Source organism: Giraffa tippelskirchi, chromosome 8, assembly GCF_054371585.1.
Source record: "Giraffa tippelskirchi isolate mGirTip1 chromosome 8, T2T-mGirTip1v1.2.pri, whole genome shotgun sequence".
Taxonomy (NCBI): Eukaryota; Metazoa; Chordata; class Mammalia; order Artiodactyla; family Giraffidae; genus Giraffa; species Giraffa tippelskirchi.
In genome coordinates, this window is record NC_137282.1 from 50809352 (window position 1) to 50832344 (window position 22993).

Sequence of the window (22993 nt, forward strand, 5' to 3'; positions counted from 1 at the left end):
ATAAAAAAACAACAACAACAACAAAAAAAACACTCATGGGACCCCCCAAAAAAGTTTATGTACTCACATCACTCAAGTCTTTGAAGAAGATAGAAGGCATGGCTCTAAAAGTACTTGAAAAAAATGAAAATGTGACGAAAGATGTGCACCTACAGATTCAAGAATCTAAATGAAATCTCACAATATAACAGCAAATCCACACTAAGACACATCATGGTCAAACTTCTGAAAACTAAGAACAAAGAAAAAAAGTCTTGAAAGTGAGGGGGAAACATCTTATTTATAAGAGAAAAATCTGAATGTGAATTTGAATGACAGATTTCTCATCAGAAATGTGAAGGCCTGAAGGAAGGGGTGCATTTCTTAAGTGCTGCGAGGAAAGAATCGTCAGCCCCAAATTCCATACCCAGGGAAAATACCAGGAAAGAAAGGGTTCAGTTCAGTTCAGTTCAGTCGCTCAATGAAAGGGTAAATGCAGGCATTAGCAGATGAAGGAAAACTAAGAGAATATGATGCCAGCAGAACTACGCTAAAAGAAGGGCTAAAGTTAGTTCTCTGAAGGATAAAGGAAGAAACCCTGGATATCAGGAAAAAAGAAAGAGCGATGGAAGGAGTCAAAACATGAGTTAAGTGGAATACATTATAGTCTTTTTAATTATGAAGCAAAGTTGTGTGATGTGGCTTAAATGTCTGTATAGGAAATACTTAGAACAATTACAAACTGGAGAAGGTAATGAGACACAAAGAGGAAAGGTTTCTATATTTCACAGAAACTGGTAAAATGATGACACAGGTAGGCTGTGATGAGTCATGTATATATAATACCATACTACAGAAACTGCTAACGCAAGACAAAGAGACATATTAAAAAATCAGTAGGGATAAATCAACATGGAATTCTAAAAGTGCTCAGGCAACCCATAGGAAGGCAGGCAAAAGAAAACACAAATGGAAACCAGAGAAAAGAAAAATAAGCCAAAAAATAAAACTGCAGGCTTAAGCCTTACTTTTACCAATAATTACATTAAATGCAAGTAATCTAAGTACACTAACAAAAAGACAGAAATGGGCAGTGGATTAAAAACTATGATCCAATTATATGTCGTCTGTAGGAAATCTACTCATGCACAATGATATAGGTACGTTAGCAGTTAAAGGATGAAAAAAGCTATACCATGCAAACTTTTAACTTAAAAAAAGGCTTCCCTAGTGGCTCAGTGGTAAAGAATCCGCCCTCCAACACAGGAGACACTGGTTCAATCCCTGGTTCAGGAATCCCACCTGCCGAGGAGCAACTTAAGCCTGTGTGCCACAACTGTTGAGCTTGTGTTCTAGAGACCAAGAGTCCCAACAACTGAGTCCATGAGCTGCAACTACTGAAGCCCTCGCACCCTAGAGCCTGTGCGCTGCAACAAGAAAAGCCACCTCAATGAGAAGCCCATACACCTCCACCGGCGTAGCCCTCACTCACTGCAACCAGAGAAAGCCCACACAAAGCAATGAAGACCCGGCACAGCCAAAAATAAATAAATGAAATTAAAAAAGCAGGAGTGAACTACATTAATATCAGATGAAGCAGATTATCAGAGCAAAGAAAATTACTAGAGAGAATAAGATATATTACATAGTGATACAAGGGTTAACCTCGTAGGTTAAATCACACACACTCACACACAGAACAACCCATCAATCCCACAAAGTCTTTGTCTCTACAGCTATGTCTCAAAAATGTACAGTTGAAAGGACTTTTCCTTCCAATGGTCTAAACCGGTCAAAGATTTTTTGGATGTGACTTGCTATGATTTTTTGCATAATTTATTGCATGAAAATACTGATATATATATTTTTTCCTTTAGAACTAATGAGAATGCTGCTGCTGCTGCTGCTAATGAGAATACTGGGATTTAAAAACTATATATAAATAGTAACATGCAGAATTGTTATTCAGTTGCTCAGTCGTGTCCGATTCTTTGTGACCCCATGGACTGCAGCACACCAGGTTTCCCTGTCCTTCATCACCTCTTGGAGCTTGCTCAAACTCACATCCATCGAGTCAGTGATGCCATCCAATCATCCCGTCACCCTGTTCTCCTCCTGCCTTCAATCTTTCCCAGCATCAGGGTCTTTTCCAGTGAGTTGGCTCTTTGCATCAGGCAGAATTATATCTTGCTACTTGAGAAATCTAGGTAGTGATCACGACAGGCCACACGTCACTGGTGTGATGCTTTGCTAACCCACAGGAATGACTACTTCCTCCAGCAGGTGTCCGACTGCAGAACAGCGGAGCCTGGCCTCCCTCCTGTTGCTGTGGTGGCCCGTGGTGGCCACAGGACTCCCTCCAGGGCCTGACACTGAGCTGCATATCAGAAACGACCCTGCGTTTCTGTCCTCTGGAGCCCACAGAACATCGCTGGCCCCGGGGACCCAGGAGGAAGCACACACCCCTCCGGGAGAGTCAGTTCCCCGAGCCCGGACTTGGGGTCTTAGCACAAGGGTCATCTTCTCACACGTCGTCTTAACTCCAGGATTTTAGCAAACAGATGCAAAGTAAAACCTTTTTAGTGTGCCAAGGAAAAAGTCACCATCGCAGGGGGAACAATTCAAAAAAGCAGCAGAAAGGAATCAAAGCAAGAGAGATGATAGAGATGATCAGGAAAGATTACTGATGTCAGGGGCAGGCAGAAGCCACCCCTGGGGAGTCTTTGCAGACATGGATTCTTGGGCTTGCTCCTAATTCAGGTGCTTGAATCTAAGGGTTTCAAGTCCTTGTGCGTGTGCTAAGTCATTACAGTCATGTCCGACTTTTTGTGACTCTATGGACTTTGTAGCCCACAAGGCTCCTCTGTCTATGGGATCCCCCAGGCAAGAATACTGGAGTGGGTTGCCATGCTCTCCTCCAGGGGATCTTCCTGGCCTAGGAGATCGAACCCACGTCCCTTAAGTTTCCAGCATCCGCAGCCAGTTTCTTTACCACTGGTGCCACCTGGGAAGCTTGTCAAGTTCTTAAATCCATCTGAATGTTAGTTTTGCTTTTCTATGGCCAGTATGTGACAGCTTTTTCCTTTGCTTGAATTCTCTGTTCAATAAGAACCAAGGGTGCCTTAGTTACTCTAACCAGGACAGGCACAGCTTCTCTGTAAACAGTCAGGTGATGTTCTGGGTTACAGGCAGGTCTCTTCTGAGTCTGGGTTGTGAACCAGTCTGCAGGAGCCTCACCAGACTCCCTTTTCTGGATGTGGCCTACAGTGGGTTCCCAGTCCAGAATACTCTTCTCCCCACGCCCACCCCTGACTCAGCAGAGGGCCCCCCTTCAGGGTTTCCCTCATCCATCTCTCTTTGATTCAACAGTGACCAATTTAAATAAAAGGTCTAACACAAACATCAGGCAAATATGTTTAATTTTTTAAAATAACTGATGGCAAAATAAAATATTTACATCACATCATACTGTGTAAACATGTAAGGTCTCTGTACAAAGAAATATACATGCAAAATAATGTAAAAATTTAACTGAAATAATAAAAGAAACAATACACAAATAAAAGTTGTGAGGTTACGAATACACATCCAGTTTTGAATCCAATTTCTTTTAAAAAGTTTCTGTACAATTTTACAAGGAACAAACAAACAAAAATTCAACAAAAGAATAAATAAAAATACACTGGAAGCTGCAAAGCTTGAACTATGCCAGTTTATGGCTGAAGACCCAGGTGTCTGGCTGGCTTGGGAAGCGGGCTGGTCTTTTTTTTTTTTAGTGTATTTCACACAACAAAGATAAAAAGACATCCAGAAAAATTCAAGCGTGCCCAGAAACCCAGCGTCTTTTGTTGAGGGCCTCCCATACTACAGTGCCACAGACATCAAAGCCAGCCTTGAGGCGGCTGGTGCTTAATTGGCTTTTATTTCTTACCAAAAGCTCAAAATCCAGCCAATTTTTGTACAGAAAGTTGAATGTCAAAAAGTCTAAAAAGTAGGAAATGTCCAGACTGATTTTGGGAAAAAAAATAATACTTTGGCATTCTGAATAATAGCATAATAAAATTTAAAACATTACCCTATTATCCAGTTTTATATTCAGAGTATGAAATCACTTTTTACAGTCCTCAAAACTGACAAATTTCACCAAGAGTTGTCTCCTTGAACTGATGGCACAGGGCTACGAACCCCCCCCACCCCGCCCCCGACACACGCACAAAACCATAAATCTCACTGTACGAATATGTGCTTTTTCTATATATTTATTACAGGTACAACAGAGGTCTTCATAAATAGTTGCATAAAATGTTAAAGCCACAACATTGCACATGATATGAAATAAAACCAAATTAAAAAAAAAAAACAAAAAAACAAAACAAACCCCAATGAGTGCATTTACAGTATTTTCATCTTTTCATCTGACTGTATACTGCTCAACAATCTGACTGACGGCTTAGGGGTGGGATGCGGGTGGGGGGGGGTAGCAGGGCAGGACCCAACCTGACCTCCTTGTGGATGGGTGGACCCCTCGGACCCCCGCTAAAGGAAGCCCCGGGTGGTGGGCGGGAAGGCAGGGGTAGGGGGAAAGGACAGACCGAAGGCAGGACCAGTCTTATGTACAAGTAAGGCCTACATTTCATCAGAGCAAAACGATTCATTCTATTTTTATGCAAAAGTTTGAGGTTGAATGCACATTTCAGAAGCCCAGTCTGGCGTCCTGGTGAGAGGCACACAGACGGGGCAGCTGGAAAAGCTCAGAGCCAGGGGGACCCCCGAGCTGGACGAGGCCGCCGCTGGGGGTAGGATGGAGGGGGTCTTCCCCAGAGGTGTCCAGTATCTTGTTTTGTTCGTTAACACCAGTGGTTGAACATAGGCATTTGTTTCCTTGAATAAATCCTGGAAAATGTTTTCAATTTGCAAAATGCTATTTGTGTTCATTTAAAAAAGTTTCTTTTTATTTTTTAAATTTTTTTTTTTTGCAGAAACCTGAATAAAAGACTGTGACCCAGCAACGCTGTCTCCACTCTCGCAGAGTGTTCCAGAAGGCCTCCACCCCCCCACAGCCCGCAGGGCTTCGGGCCCGAGTCCCAGGCGGCTGCAGAGCACGCGGCTCGCTCGGGACACGCGCGGCGTCACACGACGGGACAGTTGGGCAGCGGGCTGCTCACGTCGTCGTTGGTTTGTTGTTTTCGCCTCAAAAACAAAAAAAAGTCAGATTTAACGGCTGATTGGCAGGTGAAAGAGAATGAGAAAGGACTTCAAGACAGGTCAAACTCGAGGCAGAAGCCTGCTCTGTAAGAAGTTTTTCATGCTACGGATAGGTCGAACGTCGTTCTGGTGTTTGCGCCGCTCAATGAAGGAGGTCAGTCTGGACGTGTCGAGGACGCCCGCGCCTTTGCCGTGGCCGTGGCCCGCCTGCAGCCACCGCTCCTGGAGGGCCGACGCAGCCGAGGGGCGCTTGGCGGGGTCCTCGTGCAGTAGGAAGCACACGAAGTCCTTGGCCCTCTGGCTCACTCCTTGGAAGTAGTCCTCTGGGAAGCTGAAGTCCAGGCGGCAAATGTTGAGGCAGGTCTCTTCCACGCTGTCGTCCAGGAAGGGGGACACGCCACTGAGAAGCACGTAGGCCAGCACGCCCACACTCCACATGTCCGAGGTCAGGGAGACTGGGTTCCCCAGGATGATCTCGGGGGCTGCGAACTCGGGGTTCCCCAGCAACGGGTGGATGTGATAGGTCGTGTTGAGTTGGACGGCATCTCCAAAGTCAGCCAGCTTGATGGTCGGCTTGGCTAAGCTCTGATCCACGAGGATATTCTCAGGCTGGGAGACATAAGACAGCCGTCAGGGGGCTCCTGCCACCCCGCTCTTGGGCTGGGGCTCTCCAGGAACCTACGAGGTCGACTGTTCGTGTGCAAAAGGGACTTGTTGCGGGCCAGCCCCAGCCTGGAACTTCCTAGGGCCGCCGCTGTATGAAGCCTGGGATTCACTCTCCCTCCTAGTATCAACGGGATGCTGTACCTCCTTCCCTCACCCTGCCCTGTTCCCACCCCAGGAACTCGATGAAATATCTGCAGATCTCACATTTGTCTACTTTGTTCCGGTTTCTTTGCATTACCGAAAAGCCAACTCTAGAGCAGAGATTAGACATCCGCGTTCCCATTTCCCACCCCCTGCCTCTCTCCCAGTCCCCAGGGGACTCCTGGCCCAGATTCAGAGGACGGCCCGGGAGTGGGTGTCGTGTCCTGCGTGGATGTGCTGGGGTCACCCGGTGTTCCTGTCCCCGCGGCCCTGCTCACCTTTAGGTCCAGGTGCACTATCCTGCAGTTGTGAAGGTATCGCACGGCTTCCAGAACCTCCCCCAGGTATGTCCGGATCTTCCCCTCCGTGAGGTTCCCCCACCGCACAACGCAGTCCAGGAGCCGTCCCTGGTCAGCCCTGCAGAGAGAAGGGCATGCAGCCAGGTTATGGGGTCGGCCGGTCACTTTAGCACGACCATGACACACACGTCACCTCCGCACCCCGCTGTCATGTCTGAGCATTGCTTGGGGACCACACCTCTACCCGGAGGCAGCACAGGATCAACAGGATGATGCCTTTTAACCTCATCGTGGAGGCAAGTGGGGAGCAAGGCACCCGGAACCCACAGACAGAACTGGGAGGCAGAGATGGGTGCACCCATGCCCCTCCTGCCCACCCCACCCCAGCAGGCTTGACTCAGACCTGCTCCCTGGATGTGAGCACACGACCTGGGCAACTGCCTGGCACACAGCAAGCACTCTGCTGGGGAGGGAATAACGTGAGAACACCTCCCCCAGCCTCAGTCTTGTCACCTGTAAAATGGGGGACGTGAGGCTAAATGAGAGAATATAAATAAACTGAGCTTCACGTTGGACTCAGAGTCTGCCTACTGTGAAATTACTTTTAACTTTAAAGAACCCTTATATATACAGTTGCCCTGTGTCAGGGACTAAATGCTTTCTACCACTCGCTTAATCCTCACGACAACTCTCTGGGAAGAGTGTTTTATTGTCCCCCTTTTATACAGATGAGGAAACTGAGGCACAGAGAAGGTATGTAACTTCCCCAAAGTCACACAGCTCGTAAAGGAGACTGGAACTGCAAGGAGGTGGTGTGGTTCCGGCCTCTCTGAACACCGGGCTGAGCTGTGTTGTCTCTTTGCAACACAGAAATTTACAAGAAGATCAGCCAACTGCCTAGTAATGACAAGTAATCAAGGGAACTTCGGCAGTAAGTAGCTTGTTATGAAAATAAATCCTATTAATAGTATGATGAGGCCCAACCATTTAGTATTCCAGTGGAAAGAAATGACAGCTGAACGCACTGCAAATTTAAACCGGAATCTGAGGGCTTGCAGAAGATTCTGACGAGGAGTCTAGGCCTCTTTGTCTTGTTTAAATTCCCTGGGGGTAGCTGAGCAGAAGCTGTTAGGCATCAAGCTTCTACAGCCAGAAGGTACGTTCCCAGGTCCTCAGGGCCCACAGGGGCCAGGTCTCTACCCAGACACCACCTGAGCCCCACAACAGCCCTTCAGGCAGCTGAGATTTGCCAGGAGCTGAGGCCGAGACATGGGCCCAGGTCTGCTGACCCGCCCTCTGCCCAGGATGCGGTGTTGGGGGAGGTCGGGAAGGGCCGGCCTGCTCCCTCCGCCATCTGAGAGGTTTGCAGGGCCAGCGAGGGGGCTGAACAGGCCCACGGTGAGGTTCCAGCGGGACCCACGGGGCGGGGAGACTCCCAGGGGGTTGGGGTGGGGGGCTGAGGCCGGACCTGGGCCCTGGGCCCTGGGCAGCGTGTCTGTATGAGGGCTGTGGGGAAATGCGACCAAAGGAGGGTCAGGAGCAGGGCCTCGAGGGAGCCGTGTCAGCGAGGAGCAGGTCCCCGCGGGCCAACTCGGGAGCTAGGAAACGGTGCAAGAGGTTTGCTTGGGCCAATGGAGGTGAAGTCATAAATCCAAGTGAGTGTATGAAGTGACTCCTTCTAAGAAGTAGGAACGGGAATTTAAGCAAAGCTCAGTGCCGAGATGTTTCAGAGAGACCAGAGCGTTCTAGGGGCCAGGTTCTGATCCTGGCTTTACAGACACTCTGGGCCAGTGATTCTGTGTCTTGGGCTGTCCTGTGCCTTCGCGGGATGTCGAGCAACGACAGCAAGAAAGTCTACAGACTTTGTTGGATACCCCAGGGGCAAAGCTGCTCTTGGCCGAGGACACCTGCTCCCAGGTAGAAAGTTCCACGCTCCTTATCTTTAAAGGACTCATGTGTTTACCGAGAGAGCACACAGGGCCCCAGCCCTCCAGAGGGCGCTCTTTAGCGAGGCGCACCTCACCCTCCCATCTAGGCACCCTCTGCAGGAGCCCGAAGCGGCAGACAGGAGCAGGTCTGAGTCAGCCCGTTCCAGGTACCCCCAGCCTGCCTCGCCCAGCCCGGCAGACACGTGGGATCCGGGCAGCCTGAGGTCACGAGCAGGGGTGTGCTCTGCAGAGGTCTGGCCTCGAGGGAACCCGGTGGCATCAGCAGGTTGGCTGAGACCCCACAGGAGCCTGGGTCGGGGTGGGGGTGTTTGGATGCCAGGTGTGTGCCTCCTTAACAGGCAGCTCATAGAGACTATACACTCCCCTCTAGTATGGCTGGAAACGCTAAAACTGTGGTCTCTGATAGGACACATGACTTCAGAAGTTCTGGGAATTCTAAAATCCCAGTCCCTATCCTTCTGAGAGAATAAACAGCAAGACCACTTGCTGTTGGGGTCGGGGGCTATAAGAAGGGGGGTTGGGGTCCAGGGGGAGGAGGGGTCAGAGCATGTCGTGTACGCACATCTCCAGGACCAGCACGTAGCTGGTGGGGGTCTCGAAGGTGTCCAGGAGGCCCACCAGCAGCGGATGCTGGAGGTTCTGCAGGATCCCAAGCTCGTGGGTGACCTGGTCGCGCTTCATCAGCTTCTTGTTCACAAACTTGGTGGCCACGGCTCGTTTGGTGCCTTTCTGATCACATTTCTTCACAACGGAGAATCTGCCCCTGGAAATCAGGTGGGGAAGATCACTCTCAGAGAACACCGGGCGGGTCACGGAGGAAAGACCCCATTAACGCAGGTGGGGTGGATGCGGCGCGGCCTCCCCAGCCGCAGCCCGAAGGGACCTGGCCGCATCTGCGACTCTGTGTCTCCCCCTCCTGGGGGCAGATGCCTCCTCTCTGTCCCCTGAGAAGGCGGCCATGTGACTTCTCCACCCTCTGACCTCTGTCAGCAGGGACCTCACGATGGCCCAGGCAGCTTCCACCTCTGCTCTCACGGAAACCCTTCCTCACCGTGTGAAGAAGCGTGGCATGGCCTACTCAGTGGCTCCTGTCACCCCACGCCCCCCGTTTTGGACAGAAGTGTCTACAGCCACCACCAAGTCTGTCCTACCGCTGCACGACGTGTGTGTGGGGCTGGTAACTCACTCGTCTCTAGTCTGGTCTCTGGGGCTGCACCCAATGAGCCACCCCAGAGAAGCCTCAGCTGCACCCTGGCTGAATCCAGGTAACAAGACCCTGGGCCTCGAGTCTGAGCCTGCTGCCCTCATGGGATGAGATTCGGGGCGGGGAATGTGAGGGACAGATGTAACTTTGGCCGGGAACAGACTGGGGTGGGGGGGCGCTGGGCACGCTACTTGGGGCTTCTCCTCCCACAGGCCGTGCCATGTCATGCTTAGTCACTTCAGTTGTGTCCGACCCATGGACTGCAGCCCGCCAGGCTCCTCTGCCGATGCGGTTTTCCAGGCAAGCATACTGGAGTGGGCTGCCATTTCCTTCTCCAGGGGATCTTCCCGACCCAGGGATTGAACCCACGTCTCTTACATCTCCTGCATTGGCAGGCGGGTTCTGTACCACCAGTGCTATCTGGGAAGCCCCCTCCCAGGGACAGGTGGAGTCTATTCTCCTCCCTTGAATCTGGGCTGGCAGGTGGCTGGCTCCATCCACAGACTATGGAGAGAGTGCTGCTGTTGGGCCCTGAGAGGCTGCAACTCCTGCTTCTGCTCTCCTGCGATGCTCTGCCATCACACCAGGAAGCCCAGGGTGGACGTCTATGTGCAGAGAGGCCGCAGACATGTGGGTGAGTCCTGGGGGGCTGGGTGACCGAGCCCAGGAGGGACCAAGGGAGTAGCTGCCTTGTCAGGGGCACGTGGCACCAAGTGATAATGTCGCTGCTCCAGACAGCAGGGCTGAGCCTCGTGTGGCGACAGAGGGCGGACAGGCATGAGAGACGACTGACCGACACGTTGGGCTGATCCACACAGGCGGCGCACGGATCCATGGAGCTGGCCACTCCAGGGATACACCCAGGAAAGGCCCCTGCAGTGTACCCCCTGCTGCTGGGGGGGGGGGAGGTTTCCCGGGAAGCTTTTAAACAGGGACAAGCTGGGCAGTCATGCTTCTGACCCCCCTCCTGCCACACGATGTCCTGCCAGCCTGAGCCCTGGCTGCCATCTGCAGAGAAATACCTCTCTGGGTTGAAGCCCCCTCTTGGTTCATGCTATAAATCTCCCGGCACCGCCAAGACCTGAAGGGCAGCTTCAGCCTCCCTCAATGGGATTCCATGAACTACGTCCTGCCAGAAAGGGTCTGAGCGACTCTCCTCCAGATTCCCCCGAGGATGGGGTGTAGCCAGTGCCGCCCCGGACGCAGAGCTGGAGCGACTCCATTGCGTCACCGGACAGCTCACAATACGAAGCCTTAACTCTCGCTGGGCGCCTGCACTGGACCCGTCCTCTTACTTCCTCAGTGCTTAATATCGAAAGGCAGCTACATTTACACTCCAGATGCAAAACGCCTAACTCCCAACTGCTGGCAGAACATGCCAACTTCCTCCGTGTGCTCCTACGGAGCTCTGTCTCTCGCTCCGCAGGCTTGGGAGGGGCCCGGGTGTGCCGCCATACCTGCCGAGCTCGGCCACCTCGCTGTAGAAGCAGTCAAAGTTGTCCTTCCAGGTCACCACGATGCCATCACTCCCTGGACCTGCAAGAGAGGAGCATCTCCCTGAGTCTGATGAGCGGGGACGCCTCTTGGGAGGAGACTGCAGCCCTGTGTTCAATGCGGTGGTCGGAGGGGCTGCTACGCGTCTGAACTGAGGCTCGAGGGAATGGAGATGGGCCAGAAGGATAAGGTCCACATTGCGTGTGTGCTGGGACTCAGTTTGAGACAAAGACGGATTTCGTGATGGAAATAAACACACGCTTGCTTTTCCATTATCTTTCCACTCGCGTTTCCATAAGTCTATTGCAATGAATAGTCTTCTGTCTCTCCAAACAACCTTGTTTCACTAGTGACTTATTAAAAAAAAAAAAAAGAAAATCACTGGTGTAATCTCTGTGACATCTTTTAAAAATCAGAACACTGGTTATTCTCAAAGCTTTTTCCTTCCTTTCTTTCTTATGCTGTGACCCCAAAATACAAACCCTTCCTTTCTCTGACTTGAGGTTAAAATATATGGGGTTAAGATACAGGGGAAAAAAGTTCTAAGACAATTTTACATATTGTCTACACATAGAGCACTCCTGGACTCAATTCACCTTGGAGCTCTTCTATTTATTCTTAGTTTTTTTAAATTTATTTGTTTTAGTTCTTTAATTTTCACTCCTGGAAGCGGCTTCCTATGGCTGGAAGACCCAAGACAAACCTCATCGGCCCTGTATCACACAGTGGCCTCCTGTGAAAAGGCAGCTGGGAATTGGGCGGTATGTGGTCGCTCACTAAGCATCTACATACATCAAGTGCAACAAAAGTTCTAAAAGACCTAAGATATGGGTTCTGCCTCCAGCAATTCAGAGTTGAGCAGAGAAGCGAGATCAGGCCTTTCTGGGAGTGGGTTAGTCCCATCAGGGTCGCCTTGCGCTCAGGGGCTGGAAGGACATGCCCTCCAACAGGGCTGTAGGGTCCGGGACGCACACAGAGTCTGCACGGGACTCATACACACTCCCCTTTCCTTTCTTTTCATTCTACACAAGACCAACTCAGAATAGGTCCTCTTAGCATCAAAGCATCGACTGAACACTTGGACAGGGGAGAAGCTGGAGATGAGAGCATGTTTTGAGTTATAAGAGCACAGAACGCCTTGCTCCCACCTGGGGGCTGGCATCAGAGGCTCACGAGCTCAGTGGCGGTGGGCAGAAGCCTTTGCTGTGCACCGCCTCTGCCCGCGGTCACCCTCCCAGGCGTCCCAGAGGCCGGTCGGCTCCTTGCAGCCCCTGGGTGACTCGTCACACCTCTCAGGACACGTCGGCTGTGGGGGGCTGCTCGGCGTACAGCTCACCTAGAACCCTCAGGCTGGCTGAAGACGAGGCTGACCCCATGTCGTTCACCGCGATGCACGTGTAGATGCCGTCGTCATCGGTGGTCACACCTACGATCTTCAGAGCGGCCTCTCCCAAGTCGCTGCAGCAGGGGAGGGCCCACGGTGTCCACAAAGGCTCGCCCCCACCCCCACGCCAGCCCCGCAACCCCTCTCCTGCGGTGTCACAGGAAATGAGGCGCTTCAGCGCTGATGGGCAATTTCAAGTGGGATTCTAACCCAGCTGCCCACCCAGGAACAACACGTCCCCTCAGGGGAGGTGTCCCAGGGCCCAGGGGGCCTCCCATACCTGTAGGAGATGCTGTAGTGACCATCGTTGTTCAAGGTGTTGTGTTCAGGGCCCTTCCAGGTGATGGAGGCCTTGGGGCGGCCGCAAACCCGACATCGAAGAACAACGGTCTCGCCTGCCTCACACGTGACCTCACTCAAGGGAATGACGAATTCTGGGGGAACTGCATGAGAAAGGAGTCAGTTCGTCAGGCCCATTGTCCGGCCCCAGCCCGGTGCCCACCAGCCTCCCCCAACAAACCTCTGGGTCTGAGATGCTGCCCAGGCCCAGAGCTCCATAGAAAACCTGGGTCCACATGATAACCTTGAGGTCCTCAAATGCTCCCCAGACCTATGCTCTAAAAGACCAGAAGAGAAAGAACAGGACTCACCGTCATATATGTAGTTGGGATTGAGAAGCTGAAATGGAAAAATCACACCGTTATTAACTAGATACATGAGCTATTTTGAGATACGTTGCTTTCATTCCAGGGTTACGGTTATTTCTTTGAAAGATGAGACCAAACACGATGTGGCTTGCCTGGGTATCAATCAAAATCGACCACACTCCCACTGCCTTTGAATGCACTGGGAAGCTTTGTGTCACCCAAATGTAGTTTCTTCTTCCTACTCACAAACACAAAAAACTGAGAGATGTCCCCTCTTCCCATCCTGTCGGCTGAGTTCAGTGGGTCCCTGGACCCCCTCCTTCTGCAGAACGGCCAGAGCTCTGAGCTGGGGGCCTCGAATTCCCCTCAGGAGATACTGCCTTGTTCTCCAGGCAAAACCCACACAGGTTTAAGGCAATCTGACTACAGGAGTCATGTGGGCTGGAGCACCCGCCGACGGAATTCACTGCAGCCAGTGAACACCAGTCTGGGCCACAGCCGCTCTGTGCTCTGTCTGCTTCTGAGGATCCAGAATCTGTCTCCCTGGCGGCTCACGTGGTAAACAACCTGTCTGCAATGCGGGAGACCAGGTTTCATCCCTGGGCTGGGAAGATTTCCCTGGAGGAGGAAGTGGCAACACACTCCAGTATTTCTGCCTGGAGAATCCCATGGACAGAGGAGCCTGGTGGGCTACAGTCCATGCGGTCGCAGAGAGTCAGACATGACTAAGGGACTCACACTTCACTGGCAACAGAGCAGCGCTCTTCCTGAGCCGTGCACACGCCCACTGAGGTGCACACCCATGTACCTGCGCCACTCTGTCCCCAGGAACCCCCTACGAAGCCCCTTGGGTCTGCTCACAGGGCAGAGGGAGGCGGGTCGCCGCCGGGCAAGGCTGGGCACCAGGTCCGTGACTCCCCCAAGGCCGGGGACAGCCCCCATCACTTCCTGAGGTGCACAGGCTCCTGGCGACGCCGTGCTCACCTTCACAGATACCTTGTTGCTCAGTCCTTCCCGAGACTTCCGGTAACCGTTCTCTAACTTGCCTTCCCGTTTGCCGTCTTTATCTTTTTTCTCAGATTTTTTCCTTAGGCGGAGTGCTGTGTGCCAAGATGTTGACTTCCTAGGTAGGGGAGAACAACATGTCGTTAGTATTATGCCTTCCTGGCGTTCAGCAAATGACTCCTGGAAACATCAGAGAAGCTCACTGAGAAGTGTCTTAGGTGGATACAGGATGACTGAGATTCCTTTAGCAGCAGTGATCTCTGATAAGGAAAACTTTTCTGCGATGCTCACAGATTAAGACCGACAGCTTCTTAAATCAAGTTTTAAGGATTAAACTATAAAGAGGTCCATGATGGTTAATTTTATGGATCAACTTGACTGGACCTAAATATTTGGTCAAACATTAATCTGGGCGTTTCTGGATGACATTAAAATTGTAACTGGTCAAGTGAAGTCATTTGGCCTCTGTAGTGTGGTGGGCCTTGCAGCCACTCAGTTGAAGACCTGAGTCGGACGAAAAAAGCCTGGCCTCCCTGAGCAAGAAGGAATTCTCCAGCATTCCGCCTGCACCACTGGTTTTTTGCTGGCCCCAGTGCAGATCTGAACTCACTAGTATCCATAAGTCAGTTTCCCTATGTTCATAATAACCACTCCCCAACCCCCTCCCACCGTACCTATTTCTCTAGAACCTGAAAACACGGCCTGGGAATATTCTTGAGAAAACCAAGTATAAAATAGGATTCTTCAACAGCGTACTAGAATAAAATATTCCTGTGCATCAAGGAGAAACAGGACAAGGGACTCTCATGGGAGATGGGCTCTTTGTAAGCTGAACTCAAGCCTGGATGTTTCATGGGGTGCAGGCGCTGAGCCCAGAGGTTTGGGGGAAGTGCTGGAATGCTGGCCAGTCTGGGCTGCAAACCTGGCGGGGGTACAGCCATGTGTGGAGGGGAAGGTGACCACCATCTATGCGAGCCTGGTCTTTGGAAGCTTACAAATCGCAGGTCTGTGAAGCTTCCACTCCCAGACCCTACCTGGCTGGCCTCTCCCATTGTCAAGAGACTCAGGGAAGGGCTGAGTTGGAAATCAGCACCTGAATTCAGGCTTCTTTACAATAATGTTTAATGCAGCAAATTTGGTTTCAAGTTTCCCGACTGAAGTAATGAAGTACATGTAAGGCTTGATGGTAACAGCATCCCATGATCTTTATCTTTAGTTGCAGCTACAGAACAAGGTTCTTCACTGACGCACCCCCAGCACACCAGGTATGTGTTAGGGGGCCGTGGAAAGTCCTCACCCCCCACCCAAGACCTCTGGGAACTAAAATACCATCGTGCTCTATCTAGTGGCTTGAAAAAGCTGTGTGTGTGTGAATGCAGGTTATTAAAAGAAACCATCAGAATAAGGAGATCAAACCAGTCCATCCTAAAGAAAATCGACCCTGAATATTCACTGGAAGGACTGATGCTGAAGGTGAAACTCCAATACTCTGGCCACCTCATGCGAAGAGCCGACTTATTGGAAAAGACCCTGATGCTGGGAAAGATTGAAGGCAGCAAGAGAAGGGGAAAACAGAGGATGAGATGGTTGGAGGGCATCATCGACTCAATGGACCTGAATTTGAGTAAGCTCCGGGAGATGGTGATGGACAGGGAAGCCTGGTGTGCTGCAGTCCGTGGGGTTGCAAAGAGTCGGACACACCTGAGTGACTGAACATCACTGTCGCCACCACCACCAACAGAGTTAAGTCTGAGAGAGGCACGCCACCTCACCGTCACTATGTGGTTCCACTCTGTGCTTAGACCTGAACTTGCTCCGCAGAAAACAGCGGTGCTTTCTCTCCATGGGCGCCACCCTCCTGGGGCCCCAAGGCCTCCCCTGCACGCAGCCCTCCCCTCGCCCCCCACTCACTTGAGAGTCCCGTCAGGGTTCTCCATGATGACTGCACTGGTGTGCCCCAGGACGAAGCCCGGAATCCAGCCCTCGGCTGCGGGGCACTGGTCAGTGGCGGCTCGGAACACCAGAAACATGTTCTGTTGATTGCTGGCCAGAATTTGAACGACCTCTCCTTGATAGACGTTTATCTCATCCTCCTTCACTGCCGTGTAGTCATGTGTCACCAACATGGTGGAGATGTTGCTACTGCTGCTGCTTTCACTCTGGAGGGGGAGAGACGAACAGAAAGGCAGAGCGGAACTGAAAGGGGGTCTGAGGACGCCCACGGGCTCGTCCGCGTGCTGACAGTCAAGTAACTGACAATCAAGATCTCTCTACAAGCAGTTTAACGATAACCTAAAACGACAACACGAAGACCACAGTGATGGTGAAACACTTCACTTTTGGAAGCTTGATTATTTCAGGTCCATCTTCCTTACACCGTCAAAGGGAAGATGTAAGGAATCTTCTTAGTTCTCCTGTTAATGCCAGGCTCGTTCTCCTGTTAATGCCACGCTGGGTTCTGTCTATGTCACTGTGACCATCACGCTCGTTTTAAAAAGCATTAAATTAAGACACTGCAAGGAGTAAGCTCTCAGCTCACTGACAGAGCGGATCATGGCAAGGTCTCCAAAACTGTCAGATGAAATGTTCTTTGAGAACACATTCCAGAATGGTGCCAAGCTGCTCACATCCTTAGTCATTTCCATCTTTTCCTTCCTAAAAGAAGAATGTGAGATACCTGAAGAGTAAGCCAACCACTGCTCTGCTCTCATGGAGAGTTACTCTGTCCCCTTTATGCTTCCTGTGGTGGCTGGCCCTCCTATGAGCTCGTGGGATTCCTGGGTCCTGAAGGTGTTGCTGTCCTGGGCACGTTCGGCATCACAGACCAGCAGCGGACACCACTGGTCCCATTGCTCAGGTTTCAGGGACATCCCTGGTGTGGGAAAGTCTATTGTCCCCTTATCTTGGCGTGCCATTGGGACCCAAACTCTTTGGGTCACTACTGTGTCTTTAGTATCCATCACAGTGACTGACATGTCGCAGGTACCCAGCAAAGGTTCAATAACTCAGTCAATGAGGTGAGGCTGCAAAAGTTAAACAAAGATCATTTCTCAAGGCCATCTGCTCAGGCGCACAAGCTGAAGTGGTGTTCGCTGTGGAGTAGAAACAACACAAAAGGTATTTGTCCCAAGCTGTCATTTACCAGGTGACCTTTCTTCTACGGGAGGAGGAGGAAGCTGAGACCTCCAGACCCTTGTCCAATGCCTTCTATCGACAGCTGGGATGCGGAGAAGGTGTCAGGAGCCGCACTAGTGTTTTCTCAAGAGGCCCCCAGCCAGGACGCTGTCTGGATGTTCACGGCCTCCCAGGATTCCGATGATGCTTCCCTCCGCTGGACTCTAGGAGGCCTGGGTTGGTGTAGATGTGATGCTCAGAAACCTTGTCACATGCCTGTCAGCTCTGGGCTACTGAGCTGCTGTGAGGACTCACTGGAGCAGACGGCTGACCACTGTCAAGGAGCCTGCGTGCTGGGAACTCCAGGGGCCAGGGCTCTGGGCCCGAAAGCAGATGGTGAACTTAAACACACCAGGGTGGCCAGGTGCTCGGTCCCGTCATGGCTGAGGAGTCTGGTACCTGTTCCCATCCCTCCGGGATGCCCACGCTGTCCACGTTGGGCCTTGGCCTCTGCACACTCCTTTATGCAATTTTATCCCTTCAGCATGACTTACATAGCAGCACCCCATAGTTTTGAGACTACAAAGCCACATTTGCTAGAAAATGTGAACAAAAACCAAATTCCGTGGCAAAGCCGTGTTTGTCATGTTGGTACCAGCCTTTGTCTCATAATTTGAGCACTCTACCACAATCGTAATAACTCTTAGTAGTTTCTGAAATCCTCCCATGGACCAGCCTAAGTATTAGGCTTTTAAAAACCTATCTCAGCTAATGCTGTCAGGCACGATCCTCACCCCCTGAAGAGTGGAGGTTAGAAATTTACATGGGCCACCCGGTCATCGGGAGGAAGGGAGGACTTGTCCTTTCATTGCCGCCTGGGGGGGCAGGCGCAGGGAGGTCGTGCACCCATGTCTGGGGGCTGGCACAGTCACTGTCTGGGTTGACACATCCCCTCCACTCTGGCTCTCCTCAGAACTTTCCAGAAGGTGCGCATTAAAGGAGGAAGAGGGACCTGGGCCGTGGGTTAGGCAGAGCTGCTGGGCTGTGACCGCAGACAGCGTCACGGAAGCAGACGAGAAGGGAGGAGGCTGCTGCTGACCCTCCAGGGGGCTGGGACGCTGGAATGGGTGGGAGCAGGCCAGGTGGCGGCTCTTCTTAACTGGGATGCTTAATAAGAGTCCTCGAGGAGACTTTTGAATGCCCGAGCTAAGCCTCAAGTGGTCTTCCCACGCCTCCAGGGCACTTCTGTAGGGTGCCCGGACTCGCTGAAAACACTGGCAATTTCCCTTTCCAGCTAACTGACCACGTTAGAAACAGCGAGAGGCAGAAATAAGAGGCATCTTGTGCAACCTAAACCCTGCCAGCATGTGTGCTAGTCTGAGATCGAGAATCCTGACAGGAGCCGGGGGTGGGGGCACTAGCCGTGGGCGCTCGCAGACACACAGACCCCAGCCTGGGCTCCTGCACTGGGGCGGGGGAGGCCCTTCCTTCTGAAACACAGCCCTCCTTGAGTGCTTAGGGGGAAAGCGTCCAGGTTAGGATGGGCTCAAGGGCTGCTCCCTGGCTGATCCGGAGGGGTCTCAGCTGCGAGGCCGTGCCTGCACCCTGAGCATTCACCTAGGTGCCGCATCACTGGACCTCTGCATCTTTGCCTCCAGCTGACACTGGGTTCGGACGCCCACCTGCATACCGAGCATTTCAGAACTAACAGGGGATGGGGGGCCAGGCTACTCTGTAGGACACGGTCAGGTACCACGACCAGGACTGTGGTGATGGCCACAGCAGAAGATGCCTGCCCTGACCACTTCTTTTTGAGAGTGAGGCTGAAAGGCTAATGAACGCACCAAGAACCATTTCTTGATTTCTTCCTCTATTACATAGAAGGATTGAGGTGAACAAAATACACAACGAAAAATAGGAGAGAATAAGGCCAAGTCAACCCAAACAAGGCATTCATGAAAAGTCCAGAGGAAAGAGAGAAACATGCAAAAGCCAGATTACTTGCTTGCTTTTTTTTTTTTATATATATATAAAGAGAGACAACAGACCCTTTCAGGGGAAATGTATTTAAAAATTTATAAAAGGATCAAACATACACTCATGAGAACAGTTCTATTTCCTCACCGCATGCTTTTAGGGAAGTGTTATGGCTCGGATTCATCAGCCCGTGTAGGAAAACAGTTGGGGAGGATAGTGAGGAAGCACAGGATGGAGGGGAAAACCCACCACCGCAACCCTGGGGCTGAGAACGGGGACAGTGACCGGCGAGGCACCGCAGCGCCCCCTGCTGGACAGAGCCTGGCTCCCCCACTCCAGCCTGCCTGCGCCTCCGCTCCCAGCCGCCGGCCAGAGCCCAGCATCCACAGGCCCTGAAAACAGTCTCTCTTCCAGTGAATCGTGTGCATCTGTTTTGTTTTTTTTTTTTGGGTGGGAGGGGAAGGGCAAATATTTCCACTGGAGAGATTCTTTCTCCTCATTGTGCCAGCTGAGTTTGCTTTTTGAGCTGCTGTTGGACATTTCTTGAGTTTTTTTTTTTGTTTGTTTTTCCAGCAGATGAGTCAAAAACGCTGCAAAGATTAATTTAAGGCATAAAAGGGCACAACCAAGCGATGAGCAGAAAGCTTAAAGAATGTATACAGGTTTCAGTTTACGCAGGAGGTAGACTGCAGGACACGGACCCCTCTTTAAAAAAAAAAAAGTGCGAGGAAAGCAGGGGCGGCGAGAGAGAGAGGAAGTTCCAAGATACTCGGCTGGTCGGAAGATGTGAAAAGCTCAGAGATGCTGCATTCATTCGGAAGGTTAATGGTCTGCGTTCCCCGTTGTTAGCGGACACAAAGCAAGGAGCGAGTTAGTAGAGACCCGCGGCGCGCCGTCCGCCGGGAGCAGGTTAGCGGACGTCCCCCGCTGAGTCCGGGGCGCGGGAGGCCGAGGAGGAGCCGGTGGAGCCCGGAGTTAGTACGAGGACAGCGGCGGCCAGGCGGGAGGTTTAGAAGAAGAGCCGCGGGACAGAGGCGGGCGCAGGCGGCCGGTCGCTCTTACCCCGTTGCTCTGGGTGGACTGCACGGACTGCTCGCTGGCCGAGGAGCACGTGCTCATGCGGTCCGCGTCCTTGCCGGGGGCCGCGTGGCGCCGCGCCTGCCGCTGCAGGGAGTCGCTGTCCCCCGGGAAGGTGAAGGAGCCGGGCCGGCTGGCGGGGGAGGCGGGGATGGAGCTCCAGAAGGAGCCCCCCTTCTGCAGGGGGCTGCTGGGGGGCAAGGGCTCCTTGCCGAACGGAGAGGGGGAGGCGGCGGCGGCGGCCAGAGGCGAGTGCAGGGGCGAGGGGGCCCCGGGCCTGGCCTTGCCCAGCGGCAGGGGGCCCGGGCCGCTCCGCGGCGCCTCCTTGGCGGCTCCGTCCTGCGGCGGCGCGCCCCCAGACGACTTCCGGGGGCTCTCCAGCACCTTCATCTTGGGGATCGGCTCCGCGTCTCGCTCGGGACCGTCGGGCTCGCTGCTGGGGGGGGCCCTGGCGGGCGGGCCGGCGCCGGCCTCCGGGGCGGGGCTGCGGCTGGGAGGAGGCGGTGGCGGGCCCGGGGTGCACGTACCTGACATCTTGTCTGCCTCTGCCTGGCTCGAGGCTGCAGAGGAGACCAGCACGGGGGAGTGGTGTCTGACGGGCTGGGGGATCCGGGAAGGTCTGCTTCTGCTCGAGCTGCTGCTGCTGCTGACGCTGCCGCCGCCGGGGCCGCCCCCGCCGCCGCCGCTGTGGTTGCTGCCGCTGCCCCCGCCGCTGGGGGCCCCGCCGCTGCCCCCGCCCCCGCCGCCGCCACCCCCGCTGTGGTTCCTCTGATATTCGATGGGTGATGTCAAGGCTGCAAGGCACGGGAGAGATTCCGTCAGGGCACCAAGGAGGGGACCATCACACGGGCGAAGGGGAGAAGGGGGCACGATGACCCGGAAGAGAGGGCTGGCTTAGTGCCCCAGGCTCACGTCACTGGGGGTGTGTGTGTGTGTGTGTGTGTGTGTGTGTGTGTGTGTGTGTGTGTCCGTGTCCACCATCGCCCACTCCAGTCACCTGGATCGGGGACACCCACCCATCCTCCAGGCAGCGGGCTGGCTCCACCCACTAGGGAAGGAAAAAGAAAAGGTCTTCGCTTTAACTGTGCCGTGTACTTAATCGCTCAGCCGCATCTCACTCTTGCCAGCCCAAGGGCTGTAGCCTGCCAGGCTCCTCTGTCCATGGGATTCTCCAGGCAAAAATACTGTTAAGTATGAACGAGTTAAACTAGCTCTATCAAGGGTGGTCTGCAGGTCCCAGGGAGGACAGGTGAACGGGGAGCAGGCTGGACACAGCCTAAACATTTCCACCTCGGGGAAAAGGAGAAGACTCAGCCCCAAGCATCCCTGCAAACCGCCAGGGTCCCCAGGAGGCCCAGGGCTGCTGGAGAGACTCAGCTGGTACTCCACAGGTACCAGCTGGTTCCCACAGGGGGACAACTGAGTCCAGCTGCCGCAAACCAGAGAGCAGCGAGGCAGAGAAGAACCTGGCTGGGGGCCACCACCGGTCGAGGCGGTGTTAGGGACCACCTCGGGGAAGGCGCTCCACAAACCCTGGGGTTCATGAAGCTGTCCCGTCTCGGGATTTAGTGAGTTAGCTACGTCATCATCTGGTGGAAGATGCAGGCAACATGCCCGGTAAGATATATGGAAACACTAACACAAGTCCTTGAGCGGGGCATGGCAACCCACTCCAGTATTATTCTTGCCTGGAGAATCCCATGGACAGAGGAGACTGACAGGGGATCCATGGGGTCGCAGAGTCAGACACACTGAGTGCCTAAGCACAGCACAGCAACACAAATCCTTGCAGAGCTAAAGAAAACCTCTGTGATGTTGGACAGTCAGATGGAGCTCCTTCCTGCCTGGGAGACGCCCACAGGTGTGAAGGAGTATCCTGGAGCCAAACGACCTGTGATAAGCCGTGTGGGCCACATCCCCGCGTAGGACTAAGGGAGGGATAGGTGGGCCAGCAGGGATGGAGCGCCTCCTTCCAGTCCTGACCTCCGTCAGCCCTCGAGGGCAGCGTCCTCAGCATCTCTGGGCTGAGAGTCAAGGGGTGAATGGCATGGACCACTCATGCCTGCGATTCAGAGGCAGCTCAGTTCATTTTAAAGAAGATGGTCTAGGTTAAGAGGTTTCCCAACCATTACATGTTGCGGACTGGCGTTCAGTGAAGCACTCAAAAGTGACACATTTAAAGAGATCTGCATTCACTCACAGCCACGGGAGGGGAACTATTCTTCCCATCAATGGGAATTGTCCCCCTAATCCCCCTAGCCCCAGCCATCCAGTTGTAACTGCACACGCAAGAAACGCTTCGTCAACAGTCTGGACAGGAGCCTGGAGTTAACACTCGGCTGATTACCCCTCCGCCAAAAATGCCACATGACCTTGACCTTTCTCGCAGTGCCTGTGTTCCTGGCTCCTGAATGTCACTCGAGGTGTGGGGGTGGTTTTATGTGACAGAGAGATTACAGCATCCTGTTGGACCGGGGCGTAGACACAGAACATGGACATGGAGAAAAGGACAAAGACAAGACATCAATGCGTATCTAGTTCTCACTGAATTTTTGATGCTCTTCAGTAATCACTGAATTAAAACCAGAGTCGAAGGCAGTGGCCCTAAGGAGAAGCGAGCAAATTTAGGTCAGGGATACAAAAAGTCTCACTGTCTACAACGTAAGATCAGTGCCGTCTCTCTTCTTGCAGAGAAGACCTTTCGCTGAGGTGTCGGCACCTCACTGTTGTCCTGGGTTGTACTGTATTATTATGGTATTGCTCCTCTATAATCACTCATGTCATAGAAGTGGGAAGGAAAAAAGATGCCTTGTTTTTAATAAGGAGAGCAGTCTAGATGTACCATGTGGTGG

The 22993-nt window shown here is 52.7% G+C and overlaps 1 protein-coding gene across 1 annotated transcript in view; it reads right to left on the reverse strand.

Moving 5' to 3' along the window:
* Positions 1-3381: 3381 nt before the first annotated feature.
* TRIO (trio Rho guanine nucleotide exchange factor) overlaps positions 3382-22993 on the reverse strand; it is a 349468-nt gene continuing 329856 nt past the window's right edge. Inside the window, exons 48-57 of the mRNA XM_081520842.1 lie at positions 20127-20935; positions 15885-16132; positions 13953-14091; positions 12972-12999; positions 12602-12764; positions 12274-12395; positions 10901-10979; positions 8802-9002; positions 6270-6408; positions 3382-5793 (exon numbers count right to left, since the gene is read on the reverse strand). Of these exons, the coding sequence (XP_081376968.1) occupies positions 5245-5793; positions 6270-6408; positions 8802-9002; positions 10901-10979; positions 12274-12395; positions 12602-12764; positions 12972-12999; positions 13953-14091; positions 15885-16132; positions 20127-20935 (2477 nt within the window). The 3' untranslated portion in view covers positions 3382-5244. The remainder of the gene's footprint in view (positions 5794-6269; positions 6409-8801; positions 9003-10900; positions 10980-12273; positions 12396-12601; positions 12765-12971; positions 13000-13952; positions 14092-15884; positions 16133-20126; positions 20936-22993) is intronic.